A 21650-nucleotide genomic window follows, 5' to 3' on the forward strand; every position below is an offset into this window, starting at 1 on the left:
TCACATACAACATGCACAGGTTCGACTTTCAACTCAGATTCCTTTGCATTCAACACATAACCCAGATATGCTTCATATCCTTCTCTCATACATTTCTGAGCCGTCATCAAACAAATTACGATTGTCAAGCCTCTAAGTTCATCTGATTCGACTCAAAGGACTTCACCATTCTCATGTCTCAATTCCATAACTTTCCATTTACAATCTACTATAACACCATGAAGTGTCAACCAATCCATACCCAAAATAACATTGAATTCATCAAACGGCAACAACATCAAGTCGGTTGGAAAACAAAGACCTCTAATCATCAAAGGGCATTTCTTGCATAATTTATCGACTAAGACATGCTTGCCTAACGGGTTTGACACTCTAGTCACAAATTTTGTAGACTCCACGGGTAAATTTAAGCTAGATGCCAATTTCATACATGCATGCGACTGTGTAGATCCTAGATTTATCAAAGCAATAACAACAGTGTCATAAAGAGAAAATGTACCAGTGATTATGTCAGGCGACGATGCTTCTTCACGTACTCGTATGACATAGGCTCTAACCAGAGCCCTAGCCTCAGATCGTACTATTGTCTCTCATGTCATATTTTTGCTGCCAACTCCAGTACCGACACTTTCGGGGGTCTCGCCTTTGAAGCCGAACCACTCTGTCTTGCGTTCTAAAATCTCCCGTCCGTCTCGGGATAATCATTAATAAAGTGGCATTGAGAACCACATCTATAACACATCCCATCATTCCTCCTACATGAGCCTGGATGACGTCTTCCGTAGTATTCATACTCGGGTCGATGACATTTAGTGTCTCCTATGCTAGCTACAGATGTAGCCTGAGTCCGAAAACCCAAACTTTTCTTCTTACAATTTCCGTGGGAGCGTCCTGCTAATGCATAAGAACGAGAATACACATCTTTAGATTTCTTAGACTGAGTTGGGGTCGACCTACTCATCATTCTCTTTCGCATATCTCTAGCTTCTGACTCGGCTTTCTTCTTCCCCCTTGTCAATTTTTCAGCCTTACATGCCCCTTCAACGAGCACAAAAAATTCCTTTAGTTCAATGATGCCCACTAACACCCTGATATCCTCATTAAGTCCGTCTTCAAACCTCCTGAACATCTTAGCCTCAGTGGGCACACACTTTCGGGCATACTTACTAAGCTGGACAAACTCTCGCTCATATTCAGAAATCGACATGCGACCCTGCTTAAGTTCAAGAAATTCTTTAAGTTTTTGGTCGATAAACTTCTCGCTAATTTACTTCTTTCGGAATAACTTCCTCCTAGGCATAACCGAAATCAAAGTCTTCCACCAATGGTAGGCATCATCCCTTAACAACGAAATAGCACACTTCAAACACTCTTCAGGTGTACAAGACAGCTCATTGAACACTCGAATAGAATTCTCGAGCCAAATCTCGGCTCTCTCAGCATCATCCTCAGTGTTAGCTCTAAACTTCTCTGCTCCTTGTTTCTGAATCTTATCTACAAGAGTTTTAGAAAATCTCATAAAATCTATACCTCGGGGCATCACGGGTACAGGCTAAGGGTTCGAATGGGGTGGAGGAGGTTGCGTCTGAACGGCTGGGTTCGCACGGACGAACTCAGCATACCAATCATTCATCATTTGGAAGAAGGCCTCTCTAGCCTCCCTCCCTTGGCTCACAGTTACGGGTCACATACAGCCTAGACACATGCCTGTGTGTCTACCTGTGTGGACCATTTGGAGGCTACTTTCCAAGCCATTGGTCACCCTTAAACAATCATACACTTCCATATGTTCAATGGCATATCCCATGATATATTTGGACACTTAAGCATGCAACATTATAGCATCACTATGACCCTTTTTCATACTAGTCCATTAGTATTCACACAACCTTATCTTTTAGTCATTCTACACCAATTTCATGGTTTACCATATTCCTTATTATCAATCCATTATGAGTGCTAAATTATGCAACCACATACTAGCAAATAAATAGTCATCCATCAAACCAACATATACACATCTCAGTATGCATGTAAAGGTAAAATTAGGGATACATCCCAATCATTAATATGGACCAAATCACATGGCCACATACAAAATAATCAATGCCCAAATGAGCCATTACACTTGGCTACTTCAACATGACACATATACACAAAATAGACAAGTTTCCTATACATGCCATGACAAAAATAATTGAACCCTTTTATACCCAAAATCCTAGAAGATAGTGTGATCTGAGCTCCGATGTCTCCTGATCCTTTGAGCTAGCTTGACATATCTAAAGAGAAGGGAAAAGAGAGGAGGTTAAGCTATAAAGCTTAGTAAGTACACATACAAATAATCTACATTTTGCAACTATTGATAATCTAAGCATAATTACTTATCCATTATGATACTTTTCATCATGTCATATGTATACTTACCTTCCATATTCATATGCACATGCTTATCCAAATACATATCTTTCATAATATCATTATATACTAAGTCCTTATAGGGTTTTAGTATGTACCTGTGCCATCTTGCACACATATGGCTTACTTAAATTTTACTTTCGGAATTCATATCACATTACCCGTTGAACACTTGGAATATGATTCGGGCACACGGAAGAAATGCACTGAAGTTCTTGACCGTAGCCTTGGCTCCCTGACAGAATGTGCACCGAAATGCCTCATATCAAAGAATCACATGCCGCTCTCAACGGGGCTATTCAAAGAGCTAAAAGAGTATCCGAACACAACTCAGGATACCTAGCACTCGGGCCCTAGCATGTATCACATATTAAATGAGCTCATAACACACGTAACTATCCTAGCGACATGTCACTTGTATCCTCAACTATTCTTAAGGTTCAAGTTGGATTTTAGACTTCCAAACCTTTACCGAACGTACTCGCATAAATGGTTTCTTTCACATTGCCAACGTCTCATAATCATATAGTAAAGCATCAAAACATGTTATATTATCAATATAGCCAAATAAGCACATTAAGCATACAAATATCAATAAATCATTTAATAACAATAATTAATGTATTTATTTGCATATGTACTTACCTCGGTACAAAATATTAAAAATCGAGCCTAAACCTTATAAACCTTCTTCTTTCCCCGATCAAGGCCCGTATCTCGATTCTCTTGATCTATAATACTAAATTTAGCTCGTTTAATACATACATTACTCAAAGCGACCCAAAATTTAGACTTGGGTAAAATTACTATTTTACCCCTATACTTTCATATATTTTCCATTTAGTCCCTAGGCTCAAATAATACAATGTATGGGATTTCTTAGTTAACCAAGCCTAGCCGAACATTTTTCTTGTCAATAACAGCCCACATTTTCCTTCCTTTCACATTTTTCTACCCTTTTCTACAACTTTTACAAAATAGTCCTTAAAGCCCTTTTCATGAAAATCTACTTAGTAAAAGTTGTTTACCATCCTTTAAACTCTCATATCCCTCCATAAATCATCAAAACATAAGCTTCTCATGCATGGGTAAATTTCTAAACATGAACCCTAGCATGAAATATCGGTAGAAATAGAGAGAGCAAGTTATCGAGATTTCAAAAATATGAAGAACATTAAAAACGGGGCTTGGGAGCACTTACTATAGAACTTGGAAAGCTTGAAAACCCTAGCTATGGAGAACCCTAAAATTTTGGCAGCAACATGGAGAGAATGAGCTGATTTTTGGCTTATTTTCCCTTTTTATTTCATTAACATACCAAGTGACCAAAATACCCCTAATGCCTTTCCTTCAAAGTTTTTCATACAAGCCCATTTTTTTCCAAAAACTTAGAAATTGGGAAAATTTCTCTTTAAGACCTTCTAATTAATAATCCAAAGCAATTTCCTACAAATTGCTTCTAAACACAAAATTTGCAACTTATTCAATTTGGTCTCTAATTTCCAATTGAACACTTTTTACTTAGAATTTCTTCATGAAACTTTAACACATGCATATATTCATATTCAAAACCTTATAAAAATCATAAAAATAATATTTTAATGTTAGATTTATGGTTTCGAAACTACTATTTCGACTAGGCCCTATTTTGGAATGTTGTAGAGCATGAAGAAACTCTACTATATTCATTTGGACCAAGTGCATAAAAGAGAATGTGGATAGCCTCGGCGTTGAGTTGTATGCTCTTCTTATCTTCCTCATTAAATTCGTTCTTGCTTTTTGGAACTAGATTTTCTCCCTCTTACTTTAGAGGTATGGTTGGACCATCCGTGATGTCCCGCAAGACATAACCATTGGCTTTTATAAATAAAGTCATTCTAGTATTCCAATAAGAATAATTTTCACAATTGAGATAAGGGGGTTTGGAGATAAATTAAGACTCACCAACCATAATGGAGCTGGAAGAAGATGTCATCTTTTGCGATTTGATTAAGATGAAGTTGAACTACCTCGATGATATTTTCTTGGTTGTTAGACTGTCTTCTAGAGGCTAGATTTGATACCAATTGTTAGCTTGATAGAACAAACCAAAATGTCAAAAGGGGGTGAATTGGCCCTTGAAGAAATGGTAGAAGTAAAGAGAGAAAAATAAAACTATTGACACAAAGATTTAGAGTGTTCGACCCCACTTTCCTACTCCACTACCTTAGCTTTCCAACACTATGGATTTTCCCAAATTCACTAATTTGTTCAATCTTTGAGGACAAGGTTTAACCTTACAACTCCTTAACATTTCTACCCCAAATCTTAAGTTACAAACTCTCTCAAAGAGATACAAATAAGCAAATAAGGAAACAATCCTTACAAGATTAAATTGTTTCCAAAATGAAGCTCAATTACAATAAAATACACTTGAGCAAAAGAATAAAAATAAAGATCACAAGTGTATATAAGAAGAATATGAATGTATTAAGCTCTAAGGTTGCTTGATTGATAATTTTTGCTTGAAAGTGCTTTCTTATCGCTATAGATCTTTGGAGGAAGCTCAATTACAATAAAATACACTTGAGCAAAAGAATAAAAATAAAGATCACAAGTGTATATAAGAAGAATATGAATGTATTAAGCTCTAAGGTTGCTTGATTGATAATTTTTCCTTGAAAGTGCTTTCTTATCACTATAGGTCTTTGGAGGATGGTATTTATACCCCTAATAGATTTCTAACCGTTGAGGTTGTTGGTGTAATGAACATGGCCATTGGGGATGTAAAACTTGATCATTTCACTTGCAATTCAAAGTATCGATACCAAATAAAAGGGTATCGATATTTTTGTAATAAATGATAGTTTAGTGACCGTTGGGATTTATTAATCGATACCAAAAATATTTCATTAGTACTTTTGGAAAATGGTATCGATACTGGATCGATACTTTGTAGGCTTTGTAAGAAACAAAATGCTATTTTGGTATCGTTTTTAAGGAAGGTATTGATTATTTTCAGAAAATATCGATACCTCAAAAATGGTATTTGTAATGCCCCATACCCGAGACCGTCACCGGAGTCGAACACGAGGTGTTAACAGACTTAATTCATTACTTAAACAACTCAAACAATTTATTTTTAAAATTTCCAAACAAGCTGGCTAACTGCATCACAGTCGCTTTAACAATTCGTATCTCGAGTTCCAAAACTAAAAATTAAGATCCGTAAATTGTCACTGAAACTAGACTCATATATCTATCTACTAATTTTTTTCTAGAATTTTTGGTTGATCCAATTAGTACAGTTTATTAGTTAAAGTGTCCCCTGTTTCAGGGTTTGACTGCTCTGACCTCTGTGTATTACGAATCAGATATCTCTCTGTATAGAATTTAAATGACTATGAAATTTGTTTCTCTTAAAACTAGACTCAATACGGAATCTTTACATATAAAGCATGACTTCTAATTATATCTGTACAATTTATGGTGAATTTCCAAAATCAGAATAGGGGATTCAGAAATCGCTTTGGCCCTATTTCACAAAAATTTAAACATCTCATAAAATATAGCTTATATACCTATTTTGCTTCTTCCATATGAAAATAGACTCATCAAGCTTCGATTCCATAACTTATTCATTATTTAATTCCATTTCTACTATTTTTAGTGATTTTTCAAATTCACGTCACTACTTCTGTCTGAATCTATTTTATGGTAAATTTTACCTATTTCAAGGTTTCCATGGATTAGCTAGCAATTTGACATACATAACACCAAATATGATCATAATTAGCCATTCCAATGGCTAATCATTACCAAGCATTTTTATACCACTCAATAACCATATCATAAGACCATATATACAAAATGATTATAATGCTATACATGCCATACTCAAAATATACAAGCCATTATGCCAAGATGGTATACGGATAGTGTGAGCGTGCCTCCGACCATTCCTGATTTCCGAGCTAGCTTGTCAAAACTACAAGGAATGAAAAGGAAGGAGTAAGCATAAATGCTTAGTAAGCTCACATGCAAATAGCAAGTAACACAACTATATACGCAAACATAAAACATCATTTGCATAATCATCACCGAGACATTCATATCACATTTTCATTTATCATCTTACCATATTGTTGTTATATCGAGTTTTCAACCCGAGGGTTAAGTACATACCTGTTCAAAGTATTCATTTCACAAATACGTCCCTTTCATCACGAGTATTCCTCCATTTGAGTAGAATTTTACCCGTTGAACACATCGGAATATAATTCGGATACATGGAAAGTTTGCACATAAGTGCCACATATGTAGCCAAGCTACCATGTAACCTGCCCATAAGTGAACTCGGACTCAACTCGACGAGCTCAGGCGTTCGCATCCATAAGTGAACTCGGACTCAACTCAACGAGCTCGGATGCCTAGTTACATCTCTCGAACTCAGACTCAACCCAACGAGTTCGGACATTCGCATCCATAAGTGAACTCGGACTCAACTCAACGAGTTCGGATGCCCAAATATCCCAGTGACATGTCACTTGTATCCTAATCCATTCCTCAGGTTCAATGGAACATTTTTCCCAATCATATGTCTCAACCATCTTCTATGGAATGTCGATACCGATACTCGGTAGTATTTCACATTTTCTAAGTATATCACATAATTTGACATATTATCAAACAATTGTCACAAGTATGATATTTCATAATAATTATCATATCATTTAAATAACATTAAAACATTTAAAACAATAACTATGTTACCAACATTTACATATGAACTTACCTCGTATGCGAAAATGGCTACTTTTACCATTTCGTCCACAACTTTGTATTTCCCCATTTTAGCCCGAATTTTAGTTTTCCTTGCTCTATCATTTAAAATATAGTCTAATTAAGACTCACATTATTCAAATTGACCCAAAATCATATTTTGGAAAAATTACAATTTGCCCCTAAACTTTTGCATATTTACACTTTTGCCCCAAAGCTCGTAAATTAAACTTCAGCATATTTTTTTATGTTTTATGACATGCTGATCATTTTTCCCTTCTATGGCAACATCAAATTCTCACTCTAACATGTACTTATGACTATTAGGTATTTTTACCGATTAAGCCCTTTTGCTCGTTTTCACTTAAAACCGAGTAGCACAAGTTGTCTAACATAATTTAAAACCTCATATTCTATCATAAAACATAAAAATACACAAATTTCACCTATGGGTATTTTTCCAAATATAAACCCTAGGTTAAATTATTGCTAGCATAAGCTTAATCGAGCTACCGGGACTACAAAAACGTAAAAAAACTTGAAAAACGGGGCTAGAATGGACTTACAATCGAGCTTGGAAGCTTGAAAAACCCTAGCAATGTTTTCTCCTGGCTATATTCGGCCATGGGGTTGAAGATGAGCAAAATTGGCTTTTAATTTTGTATTTTAATTCATTTTACCCCTAAATGACCAAAATGCCCTTACTACTAAACTTTCCAAAAATTCCATCCATGTCCAATTTTTGTCCATAGACTTAGAAATTGGTAAAATTTCTATTTAAGACCTCCTAATTAATATTTCAAAACAATTTCATACTAAAAACTTCTAGAATGCAAGTTTTGCAAATTATTCGATTTAGTCCCTAATTTCAATTTAAGTACTTTGTGCATAAAATTTCTTCACGAAATTTTCACACAATCATGCAATCATATCATAGACCTTAAAATAATCATAAAATAATTATTTCTATCTCGGATTTTGTGGTCACGAAACCACTATTCCGACTAGGCCCAGAATCAGGATATTACAGTATTGATAATTTTTTTTTTAGATTTCTGAAAACAAAATGCAAGTTTGGTCGTGATTTTTGTAAGGGTATTGATACTTTTTGGCCTAGAGAAATTTTGACTTGTTTGAAAATCATTTTGATATGTTAAAATGATTTTAATTTGGTTGAAATCATTTTGATTTGGTTAAAATCATTTTAACTTGATTTTAAAATTATTTGAAAATTTTTTAAGAGTTTAATGTAAGTATTCAAAATTTTGTCTCTTAGACTTCAAATTTAAAAATCATTTTTGTCAATTTTAACTTATATTAAAAAACACTTCAATTTGTTATATCAAAATCTTTTATTAGATAAAGCTTGGATTAACAACAATGTTTATACATTAATGCTAATTTAATTTTTTTTACTATCAAAGTTTATTAATCTTATATTAAATTACACTTTTATATAACATTTTTTAAATAATGGAATTTTGGGAAAATCACTTAATGAGTGGGCGAAAACGACTAGGAACAGACGACATGAAAAAAGAGAAGATTTGATTCTAAAGTTGAAGCATCTTAATGAAGAAGACCCCGAAGAATAACAATTGGCAAAAATTATGGAAATTAAGTTGGCACTCAATATGGAAGCAGAAAAAGAAGAAATCTATTGGTAATAAAGAGCGCAAACTAACTGGCTAAGAATAGGGGATTGTAATACTTCTTTCTTTCATAAAGCCACAAATCAACGTAAAAAAAGTAACTTGGTGAAAGGCTTAGAAAATAAGAACGGCGATTGGGTGGAAGGAGAGGAGGAATTAATGGAGTTTGCAACAAGATACTTCACAAAACTCTTTTCTTCAAAGCCAACTAGCAATTGTGAACACTTTTAGAAGAGATACAACCATGCATACCTAATGCTTTAAATGAGGAATTATCAACCGATTTCAAGGAGGAAGAATCGGTGGAAGCTCTGAAGTCTATGGCACCCTTAAAAGCTTCAGGTAAGGATAATTTCCCCGCTTTCTTTTATCAAAAAATCTGGAACATAGTAGGAAAGGATGTCACAAAATTTTGCTTAGGGTGTTAAATGAACATAAAGAGCTAGATGAAGTAAACAAAACTAATATAATACTTGTCCTCCAAGTCATATGGCCAAAAAACTTAGACAATTTAGACCTATTAGCCTATGTAATGTGCTTTATAAGATTCTATCAAAGGCAATAGTAAATAGATTTAGAAAGGCATTAAACTATTGTATAGAGGAAACTCAAGGGGCTTTTGTGCCAGACATTCAAATCACTAATAACATATTGGTAGCATGTGAGTTATTGCACTCTTTCAAGAAAAAGAGATGAGGTAAAGAATCTTTTGCCCTAAAACTCGACATGAGTAAAGCCTATGATAGGGTAGAATGGGATTTCATAGAGAAAATGATGAAAGGTTTTGGTTTTAAGGTAGGGTGGGTGTCTTTAGTTATGTGGCGTGTGAAAAGTGTTTCATACTCAGTAGCTCTCAACAGGGTAAAAGGATCAAAGTTTAAACCATCGAGAGGACTAAAACAAGGTGATCCATTAAGTCCCTATCTTTTTATTATTTATGCGAATGGCTTTTAAAAATTACTAAATAAGACAAAAAATGAAGGGAAGATTCAAGGAGAAAAGGTGGGAAGAGAGGGTCTATCTATAGCGCATTTATTTTTTGCTAATGATAGTATTATTTTTAGGGGAGCTTCTAGAGAAGGAATATTGGCAGCAAAGGCAGTGGTGAATGAGTATGAAAAGATTTCAGATCAATTGGTAAACTTCGATAAATAATCAATCTACTTTAGTAATAATATTAGCAAAGAAACCAAGTTAGAATTTGAAGGAGCATTGGGGGTTAGAGTTGCTAATAATATAGAAAAGTATTTGGGGTTACCAATAATGGTTGGTCCTTGTAAGAAGAAACTTTTGTGGAGATCAAAGAAAATTTTTTGACAAAGATAAAAAGCTGGAGTGTTCGCAACTTATCTATTAGAGGTAAAGATGTGTTCTTAAAGTCAAATTGCAAGCATCACCAACTTATGTCATACAATGTTTTAATTTACATGTGTCAGTTTTTCAGGAATTGGAGAATTTTATGTGTAAGTTTTGGTGGCGTAACCTAAGAACTTGCAAAGGTATGCATTGGTGTAATTGGAGCTCATTATGTATTCCAAAAGTGTATGGTGGAATTAATTTTAGAGATCTTTCACATTTTAATAAAGCCTTGCTAGCTAAGCAAGGGTGGAAACTAATTATAAATCTTATCAGTTTATTCAAAAGTCATGAAGGGTAAATATTACCCATGATATGAACTTATGGAACTAGATTTAGGGTCTTACCCTTCTTTTACATGGTGAAGCATTTGGGGCGCCCAAGACTGATTGGAAAGAGGCACAGGCTAGTAGGTCAGGAATGGCCAAATGATCAACATTTGGAGTGATGCTTGGTTGCCATATCCTAGTAAAGGGAAGATTAAAAATTAGAACATTAACTAGAGATTTACAAAGGTTGCAGAGTTAGTTTACCAAAACCTTAGGGATTGGAAGGAAGATACCTTAAAAAATCTCTTTAATGAAGGACAAATGATTAGAATATTATCGATGCCACTGACAAAAAATTCATAGTAGGATGTGTTCATATGGAGGGGCGATAGGCCTGGGATCTATGCGGCCAAAAAGTGGCTACATATGAAGCATTAAAGATATGTAACAACAGTTAAGGGATGAAAATACATTACAGATAGAAGCCACAAAAACCTTTTATACAAAAATGTAGAATCTAAAAATACCCAACAAAATTAAGATTAATCTATGGCGAATTACAAAGAACTATCTCCCTACTCTTAGTAATCTAAAACTAAGAAAGCTTCGGTCTAATACGCTCTATCCAGTTTGTAGGGAAGAGGGGGAGACAGTTGCTCACTTGTTTTGAGACTGTAGCTTCTCAAGACAGGTGTTTCAGGGAGCGGGTTTGGATGAATCACCTGTACATGCGAATCAAGAATGGATAGAGTGGTTAGCTAACATTTTTATTACCAATAGCATAAATCACTGTCCAACATTAGCAATCACACTATAGGCGTTATGGTACAACATAAACAAACTATATCATGAATGAACACTGGAAAAAGTGTGTGAGGTTATGGGTTTTATTAAAGCGTATATCAAGGATCTCCATCACATAAAAGAGTTTTCCAAATGCAGCCTTAGCACAGAGTTACAACACTGGAAACCCCCTAACGGTAGTCAAGTCAAAGTAAATTTTGATGCTTCTTATCATTATCAGATTAGCAAGAGAGTAGTAGGAACAAATATAAGAAATGAAACGGGACTTGTTATGGGTTCATGCATTTACCCGATGAGAAACATTAGAGACCCTACCATGATAGAGGCCTACGCGTGTCTATAAGCGATGGTTTTTATAGAGGAAATGGGATTCAGAGACGTTGAAGTAGAGGGTGACTCGTTGACCATAATAAAAAAACTAGGAAGTCAAGAGACAAATAGATCAATCATCTGCAATATTTTAAATGAAATCAAATATAAAACAGAAGAGTTCAGGAAGATATGTTATCTGCACATCCCCCATTCAAAAAATGAAGCAGCGCATGAACTGGCCATCTAGGATGAAATTGTGAATCCTCGATCTACTAGATTGAAGAGGTCTTATCTGACATCGAACTCATAGTATCAATGGACAAGGAAAGGATTATTGAAGGAAAAAGGGATTGGTGACAGTCCAAGACTGAGTCTGGAGAAATTACGACCATTCAGGTTGATATCCGAGGAACTTAGACACGAGGATCTAAATACATGGGAAGAAACGTGGAAATGTACGAGAAAAAGCAGTATCTTCACCAGAAAATCGGTGATGCCTGAATAGTAGTAGATGTCAAAAGGGGAGAGTCTTTTAGGAATTAGGGTTTGTTTTTTCTTCTGTTGTTTGTTTTTGAATGACTATAAAGTTGTTTTTTCATAGTGTTTTTAGGTTTTTTCTGCTAATAAGGGTTGGTTTTTTTTCGAGGCACCGCCTATGGTTTCCACTAGGGGTTGGATATCTGTTAAAGCTGATAAGGTCGAGTTATTTGTAACACCCCAAACTTGACCTAGAAGTTTAACCCGAATCTGGAAGAGTTACACCAACGTATTGAAAACTGATTCTAGATAGTATTTAGAAACCATTCAAACCCTTCCTTGATTTGTAGCAGAAATCTTTTTGAAGTTTAACTTTGAAAACCAAAAATCAATTGTAGTCGATTTAAGTGATTTTGTAGTTTCGTTTTAGAAATTTTCAAATATTGACAAGATTACCAAAAAGTAAGGCAAGTTCAAAAACAAATTACAAACCTAAAAGATCAAATCACATATACATCAGTGCAAACACAATTTGAGCTCTTGTACACCGTCCAATCTTAAGTCGATGTTTACCTAGAGTATCATAGAGATTCAACAATGGTAGCATAACAAAACAGAACAAAACCAAAATAGAATAAAACAAAATAGAGTAGAATAGAGTAGAATATAACATAAGAGAGCAGAACAGAACGTAAAATGTATGTCTATGTCATTACAGTATTTGTCAAAACCATTCAGAGTACAGATTTATTAGAAAACATATTGCCCAAGTCCGCTACACACCAAAATAGAGTTTCCCTAGAACTCGTCTAACCAAATCACACCAACAGATAACTGTAGACAGTGCCACCTGAATTTTGCAGTTAAAACTGCCATATCAAACACATGTGGTCAAGCCATAATATTAAAGTCAAGCTGGTAGAACAGAATTTTGGATAAACCACCAAATAATGCATATCATTAAACTGTTAGAAACTTTCTCCTTTCACATCATCCCAAATCCCATGCAATATGTCATGGAATGTATATAAAAAGTCAAGAGTAATAAGCATGTAGGTCATGCTATCAAACCATAATAGAATCTGTAGGCATGGAAGTCCATGCTTTGTAAAACAGATTTACCAAACCTCAACAGATCGCATCACATTGCCATTAAGTCACATGCATGGTTATATATCAAAATCAATACCAATCAATTTAACATATACGGATATCACATATTCTTAATCAACAGAGTAACACAGGAATGTACCATTAGAATTAACAGAATATGGATCGTACCTGGATAATTCACATACTTCAATGCATCTAAACAGGGTACATTATACATTAGCAATTATTTTTACTAATCTTAAATCAAAATAGACATACGTACAGATAACAGATTATTCACCAACAAATCAACAATTCTTGAGTTTTGTAGCTTAATACAGATCATACAAACACTACGGAGGGCCTACCTTCGGTCTAGACGACGTTCACGGCTCTAGGGGCAATTTTAGAATTTTAACTCACACACTTGTGTGGATCCATACGGCCTAGGTGTTTGGTTCGTGTGGCCCACACAGCCTAGCACATGCCCGTGTGGTCCCAAACAATAAGTTACATGGCCTGGACACATGCTCGTGTCCCTAGCCCGTGTGACCCTAAACAGTGCCTCACACACTCTACCACACGATTGTGTGATGCACACGACCTACCATATAGCCTGGAACACAGCCGTGTGGCATTGAAGGCCATATTTTTTGATAAAGAATGACACGGATGATTGCATAAGCGGATCGTAAAGTTTTTCAAAGTCGCGAATTTGACTTAGGGTTCTAGACATTCAGAAAGAAACTTAGATTTTGACACAACCTGAAATGAAATTGAATCCAAGTCAAATAAAACAATTAAAATAAATAACTAAAATAAAATAATAAATCAAATATTAGAATAATAAGGAAGCGAATAAAGAAGATAAATGGAAAAATAGAACGTGGCGTGTAGAAGTCCTAAGAAGCCTTGGAATCACGAAGAATTCACAACCCCCTTCAAGCGGCTCTAATTTTCGTTCCAAGATAGAAACATTGGCAAGAAAAAGTTTGAAGATGATCCCCACAATCTAAAAAAATTGTTAAAACTCTTCTAAAATAAACTCAAGAGGAATTCTTGAAAAGAAAAACTCAAAGAGAATTTATTAACTCAAAGAGAAATAAAATAATAATGATAAAATAATGAGGTAGATGAACACGAAAGTGGACCGTAAAGTTTGTCAAATTCACGATTTACCCTAGATATCTAGGCGAACATAAACTGAAACAAGAAACAATAAAAATAGATTAGTTGTCACAAAGGAGAGTCAAACGAAATTAAAATGAAAGAAAGATAAACTGGCTGGTAAAGAGTCCAAAAGAGAATGAGTTAGGGTTTCTTGGATGGAAAGAAAATGTCCTTGGACCTCAAGAAAATGCCTCAGCTAGATCTGGAAAAATAAAACACAAACAAATTTGTTAGAAGTGATTTTAAAGACAAAAGCAAACTGTTTTGTGTAAGAATGCTTGAAACAACAAGAAAATATTAAAACTCCTAATGTCGATGTGTTTTTTGATGGAACAAGGTAGGAGAATGTATTTCTTGAAGCAACTTTAACCTAGAACAAAAATCAATAAAACCAGCAAGCCAAAACAACAAGAACAAACTTAAATAAGCAAGAAACAATAAATTAAGAATAAAAAAGAGAAGATGACGTCCTAAGAAGCCTTGGAAACATTAAGAATCCACAACTCTTTTCAATGGCTCTAATTCCCCTCCAAGAAAGAGATTTTGACAAGAAAAAGCTTGAAAACAATTCCTACAACCTGAAAGATTGTTAAAACACCTTTTAAAAGAAACTCAAGAGCAATTCTTGAAGAAAAACTCAAAGAGAATTATTATTAACTAAAAAAACATAAATCAATTGTATGTGTACAAGGGTGAACGTCCATGCTACTTATAGGCCCCCAAAATAAGTTTTCCTAACCCTAATAGAATAAATATCATGACAACTCATCAAATAAAAAAATAATTTTAAGTGTGGACTTTTAATGGGAATTCAGCCAAAGGAATTAAAAGGGCTCTTTGGGTTGAATTTTTACATGACGATCCACCTATTAAAATAAAATTGGAATTATAGTTTAAATATTTTACAATTTGGGCCATTTTGATAATTTGGCATGATATTCAATTAAATTAATTTCCAAACCTCAGGATTGGCTTGTAGGCATCTTAATGGGCCATTTTTTTCAAGAACTTGGTCTTGTGATCCATTTGCTCCCAAAATTGGCTCATTCAAGCTCGTACATGAAATCCAATGCGCCTTGGCTACAAGATTTGGTTTCTTGGACCAAGGTTTCCAAGATTTGAAATCTTGATTTTCTTGATTCTTGAAATTGTCTGAAACAACAAAATTGGACCAAGATTCAGTTTCTTGATTTTCTTGAAAATAAGAAATTGAATCTTGATTTTCTTTATCGGCCCTGTGCACATTTAGGGCCTTGGTAACGAAGTCTTGGATGGTCCCTTCAATCTTGCTCGAATTTTCTTAGCCTTTGACCTTATTATTGGGGCTTAAGGAAATTCGAGCCCATCATGTTCATGAGCCTTATTTTGGGCCTTGAGACTCAAATCATTTTCTAACGTTCAAAAATTGCAGAAATTCGAGTTTTTGTTGCCCACCTATTATGGATTCGATGCAAAAGCAAAAGGATGAATTCTCATCCCTAAAATGACATTATAGCGACAAATTAGACGACCCATTCATAAACAAATCTCTAAGATTAGCATCCAAAATTGAAGTTATGTCGAAGTTACGTCGAAGAACTTTCGACACAAAACCTTAAATTAAAACTTACTGGTGACCGAATCAAACCAGGCAAGAGAAGTCAGACCCCCGTACAAAACCAATTTGGCGTAATATAGCAAAAAGAAAGGTAACTTGAAGAGAAGAATCAAAGCGAAGAAAAAAATAAAGAAATAAGGGGAGAAATGGCAGAAAACAAATGGAAAATGAATATGGAATAAACACATTAGGTTCCTGGGGAGTTTAATTAACCAACAAAAATAAACTACCACACAAAGCAATTCAAAATAAAATGTTTCTCTAGTGCTTTCATAGGGATTCAAATACCAAACCAAAGAGTACAGAGAAGCTTAATCATTGAACCACTAGGCTCATTGTTGTCATTAATTGATTGAATATAAAATAAATATAGGAGGTTACTAGAAAGTTTAATTAACCAACAAAAATAAACTACCACACAAAGTAGTTCAAAATAAAACATTTCCCTATTACTTATATAAGAATTCGAACACCAAACCAAAGAGTACATAGAAGCTTAATCATTGAACTACTAGGCTCATTGTTGTTATTAATTGATTGAAATTAACTTATAACTCGCATGTCCAAAGATAGGGTTTTAATTAAAAATAACAAAATTTCAAGAGATAAGATTTGAACCCAAAACCTCACAATCATAACTAAAACACTTAACCACTGAACCTAGTCAATTTACTTATCAAAATTTCCAAAATCTAAACTCAAAATCGAGAGATAACCACTCTTGATTTCAAAACTCAATTTTTTCTAACCCGATTTCTAGGATGTTAAATTATTTCTTTAGGAAATGTGTTTCTTTTCTTTCCCCAATAAATGCATATGTTGATTTTACTTTCAGAAAAAAAAATAATGGAATTTTTTTCTCTTTAAAAATTTTAAATAATATATCATTTTTATTTGACATTGAATATATTGTAACAAAAAGTAATTAATTCAACATTATTTTAAATATTATTTTTTTATTCTTAACTTATATTGGTGATAATATAAGGTATAAATATTTTTAAAATTAAATATTTATATTATTTTATTTTTACTTTCTCAAAAAATAATTAATTCAAATTTATTTTAAAGATTATTTTTTATTCTTAACTTATATTAATGATAACACTAGGTATAAAGATTGTAAAATTTTAAAATTTATATTATTTTGTTTTCACTTTTTCAATCATAGTATTTCTAAAACGTTACAAATTTGTGAAAGTTTTCAAGAAATAAATATAATATAGAGTAAGCTACTCAAAATAGTCACCCAACTATACTTGTATTCTTATTTTGGTCACTAAATTTTAATTTTTTTTAGTTTAAGCACTAACGTTTGAATCCATTCTTATTTGATCACCCACCTTGGTAATCAAAAGCCTTTTTCTAACGAGTGTAATAATACATTTAATCCTCAATACTTATTCCATCAATTTGATCCTAATACTAAACAATTTAATAAATTTAACCCTTTTCATTTGCAGATTCTATTAATTTGATTATCAAACTTCTTAACCAAAGCTTTCAGCTTTTAAAATAAAGGCATTCCACATCAATTAATTACTTTATTTATAGTTGAAATTATCCAATTTGGTCATCTCTATTTTGTTTATATTTTTAGGAAGTTAATGTTAGAAATTAACTAAACACCACTAAAAATAATTAAAAAATTAAAACTATAATATATAATAAAATTATATAAATAATTTAATATTTGTAAAAAATAATTTTTCTCTCTGACTAGCGTAATTTTAATTTTAATTAATTTGGTAAATGATTTGACCCTAAATTAGATTACTAGTGATAAACATTGCTTATTGTGGACTTAAAAATTAAAAAAATAATCAAAAATAGATAGGACACATAATAATCTTAAAATCAATTTATAAAATTAAAAAAATTAGTATCAATGTAACCAAAGTAAATTCAATTAATTCTTTCACATTTTTTTTCTCATGAAAAAATAAATGTTCATAATTTTTTCTTATATAATTATTGATTGAATAATTGGATTTTTCAAAGCCATATTTTTTAACTCTATATTTAATTTCCAATTTCAGAACTAGCTTTGAGGACTATTTCTATGTACCTTAAAAGGAAGTATCATATTGTTAATAAGAGTAATTCTAAAGTGTTTTTTAAAAGGTTTTTACATTTTCTTTAGCCAAAATTTTATCAATTAAAGGGTTAAAAAATATTATATTTAGAAGAAAGTAATGCAAATAAAGGAAAAAGTTTCGTGATAAGCTTATTGGTATCAAGATTTGGTTTGGAAAATGACTCGTTAGTTGAGAGATTTTTTTTCTTTTTTAGGTTTCACAAATTTATAGATGTGGCATATCTCTATTTAGAATGTAACCCCCCAAACCCAGCCTAGCCGTTATGGCCGAATTTAGCGAAATCAAATGGAATGGATTTTGAAATCGAACTTGTCAAGTTAAAAACCATTCCAGTGAAGTAGCTTTTATTTAAGTTGGAAGAACGTGCTCTAGGTGATTTGCCTCAAAACTTGTCTTTTAAGCGGAAGCTTTTGAAACCAACTAATTTAGGAAGAACTATTTTAATTTACGAAAACCTCAGTTTTTAGAGAAAACCGGCATTTTGTTGAGTTGCAGTTTAAAGACCCATAAAACAGTATAAAGTCCAAAATTTAAAACCAGTCCAAGTCCAAAATTTACATCAAATCCCCAAATCAGTAATAAAATCTAAAAATTTATGGAAAATAGTTTAAAATTTATGTGTGGCAACCGTCGAGTCCTCCGTTGCATTGGCCCATCAAGTCTGGGGATTATCTGTATAGACTAACCAGAAAAGGGTGAGTTTTCGCAAACTCAGTGTGTAATCCCCACAAAAAACCATGCATACAGAACACATCAGAATACAGTCAAATATAGGTTGGGCCTGAGCCCATTATAGATTTGGTTTGGGCCTTTGCCCAATCAGATACAGTTTCACATTTATATTAGGGCCTTGGCCCATATCAGATACAGAATGCAGATACAGTAAATCAGAATCTTACCCACTAGCACACACCATTTCCGTCCAGCCCTACACACCATGTGGGGATTAAATCAACCCACCCATCCCTACACACCGTGTTGTACCAAAATGCGGCACATAATTAAAAGGTTGCAGCTGAGCTGCCAGATAACAGGCTTAAAAGCCTTTCGGATACTTTCTCCAAATATCATCAACCCACCCCGATGCAATGCAACATACCATAAATGACATGCAAAAATGCTAATAACAGAACATACATTCAGTTTAGTACAGATATCATGCTCAGTCAGACACCCTACGATCAGATCACATAATTAGGGGTCTAAGTAAAGCTTACCGCCCCTATAGTAGGTCCACAGTCAACTAGGGTGACTCGTGCAACCTTACAGAATATTTTAGAAAAATGGGCTTACACGCGCATGCGGCCTGCCCGTATAGGCCCACGCGCCTGTGTGGCCTACACAGCCTAGCCCAGAATCCCACACGCCCGTGTGGACTACCCATTGGGCCTCACACGCCCGTGTGGCCCACACAGTCCAATTCAGTCTAGCCCGCGTGTCGCACACGGCCTGCCTGGCCATCACACGGTCGTGTCATGCGCGTACGGCCTGGCTCATCGATCACAACGCTCGTGTTCTGTCACACGGCCTACCACGTTGGTGACCACACACCCGTGTGGCCTCGGCTGAATACTTTTCGGCTTTTCACCGAATCTCGTTTTGTGCATTTCGGGTACACACCTAGTATCGTTTCACTGCAAAAAGTATCTCGAGCCTTGCAAAACTTATATTCAGCCAATACAACTCTCAATTAATCACTTCACTACTCATTTAATCAAAACCTATCAAAGTCCACAATCGACAATCCATCAAAAATCTTACCCTCAACAGAGCAACGGTGGCTTCACACTACTAAAGTACTGATTAACAGCCCCCAAAATCGTGACTTTCACCTAGTCATTAGATGAACCCTATTAATCCATCGATTCATTTAATCAAAGTGAAAAACAAAATGCACCTAACAAGCTTACCAATAACGCATGAGATGCACTGCAATAAAAGGGCACAAAGAAACGATGGTAGATAAAGAGCTAAAATCGAAACCGGTAGCAATAGGGGAAGGGAAATTCGGTAGAAGGCAAAAAGAAAGGAAAGAATAGAGGGGAGATGAGAATTTTTCATTTTTTTTCTCTGGAGAGAAAATTTGGGAACTAATTTATCCAAATCCCACTACCCGCACTATCTCAACCACCCACTACTCAGATTTCCAGTACAACTCAAACTCTCAGCCACCAAACCAATCAAAAATATCCACTTATGCTCATGAAGGGATTCGAACACAAGACCTTTAGCAATTTAACACACCACTTAACCACCAGACCAGCAGGCCCATTCTGATATATTCTTATCAATAATTAAACATAAGCCTATTGAGCAAGGTTAAGGCTTTATTCAGGAAAAATCTCAAAATTTGCCAAAGGCGTGACCTGAACTTAAAACCTCTCAAACACACCTAGAACACTTAACCACTGAAGCAAATACATAGTTGTGTGTCATAATTTAACAGAACAACAATATAAATATTGGGGCGTTATAGCTCTACCCCCTAAAAGAAAATTCCAGCCTCAAAATTTACCTGATCAGAACAGATGAGGATACTATTGACGCATTACATCCTTAGTCTCCCATGTAGCCTACTCAGTACTATGATTCTGCCACAACACCTTTACTAAAGGAATGGATTTCCTTCTAAGGACCTTTACATCGCGATCCAGAATCTGAACTAGCTCCTTGTCGAAGGTCAGATCTGGCCGAACCTAAATCTCTTCAACAGGGACAATGTGCGTGGGATCAGAGCAATAGTGCCTTAACATCGAGACGTGGAACACATCATGAATATGGTCTAACTCTGTAGGTAACTTCAACTGATAAGCAATCGATCCACTTGTTTTAGAATCCGATATGACCCAATAAACGTAGGGCTCAACTTGCCCTTGCAACTGAACTTCAGAACCTTCTTCCATGGAAAGACCTTCAGAAACACGAAGTCCCCTACAAAATACTCGATCTCACGTCTCTTCAGATTAGCATAAGACTTCTACCTGTCAAAAGCTGCCTTCAGTTGATCTCTAATCAATCGAAAATTATCTTCAGTCTTGGAGACCAACTCAGGAACCAGAACACGTCGCTCACCCAACTCAGTCTAACATAAAGGAGTGCGACACTTACAACCATACAATGTCTCGTAAGGTGCCATCTGGATGCTATATTGGAAGCTGTTATTATAAGTGAACTTGGCTAACGACAAATAGTCCTCCCAACTGCCTAAAGAATCAATCACGCAGCTCCTCAACATATTCTCCAGTATCTGAATCACCGTCTTAGATTAACCATCGGTCTGAGGATGGAACGCAGTATTGAAGTCCAATCTCAAACCCAAAGCCTCATGCAACTTCCCCTAAAATCAAGATGTGAAGCGAGGATCCCTATCAGGGATAATAGAAACCGGTACCCTATGTAGTCTCACTATTTCAGAGATATAGAGCTTTTCCAGCTTCTGTAGCGAATAGTCAGTACGAACCAGTATGAAGTGCGCTGACTTGGTCAATCGATCCACGATGACCCAAACAGAATCCTTCTTAGTGGGTGTCAAGGGTAACCCACTAACGAAGTCCATCGTCATACGTTCCCACTCCCAAAGGGGAATCTTAATCGGCTGCAACAAACCTGAAGGCAATTGGTGCTCAGCCTTAACCTGCTGGCA

General features: G+C 34.8%; 1 protein-coding gene across 1 annotated transcript; it reads right to left on the reverse strand.

The window, feature by feature from the left end:
- Nucleotides 1-673: 673 nt before the first annotated feature.
- On the reverse strand, nucleotides 674-1540 carry LOC107894553 (uncharacterized). The gene is made up of 2 exons (XM_016819817.1): nucleotides 1304-1540; nucleotides 674-1213 (listed from the first exon to the last, which is right to left on the reverse strand). Exons 1-2 carry the CDS (start codon nucleotides 1538-1540, stop codon nucleotides 674-676), a joined length of 777 nt encoding a protein of 258 aa, XP_016675306.1.
- Nucleotides 1541-21650: the final 20110 nt, after the last annotated feature.

This window comes from Gossypium hirsutum, chromosome A13, assembly GCF_007990345.1.
Source record: "Gossypium hirsutum isolate 1008001.06 chromosome A13, Gossypium_hirsutum_v2.1, whole genome shotgun sequence".
NCBI lineage: Eukaryota > Viridiplantae > Streptophyta > Magnoliopsida > Malvales > Malvaceae > Gossypium > Gossypium hirsutum.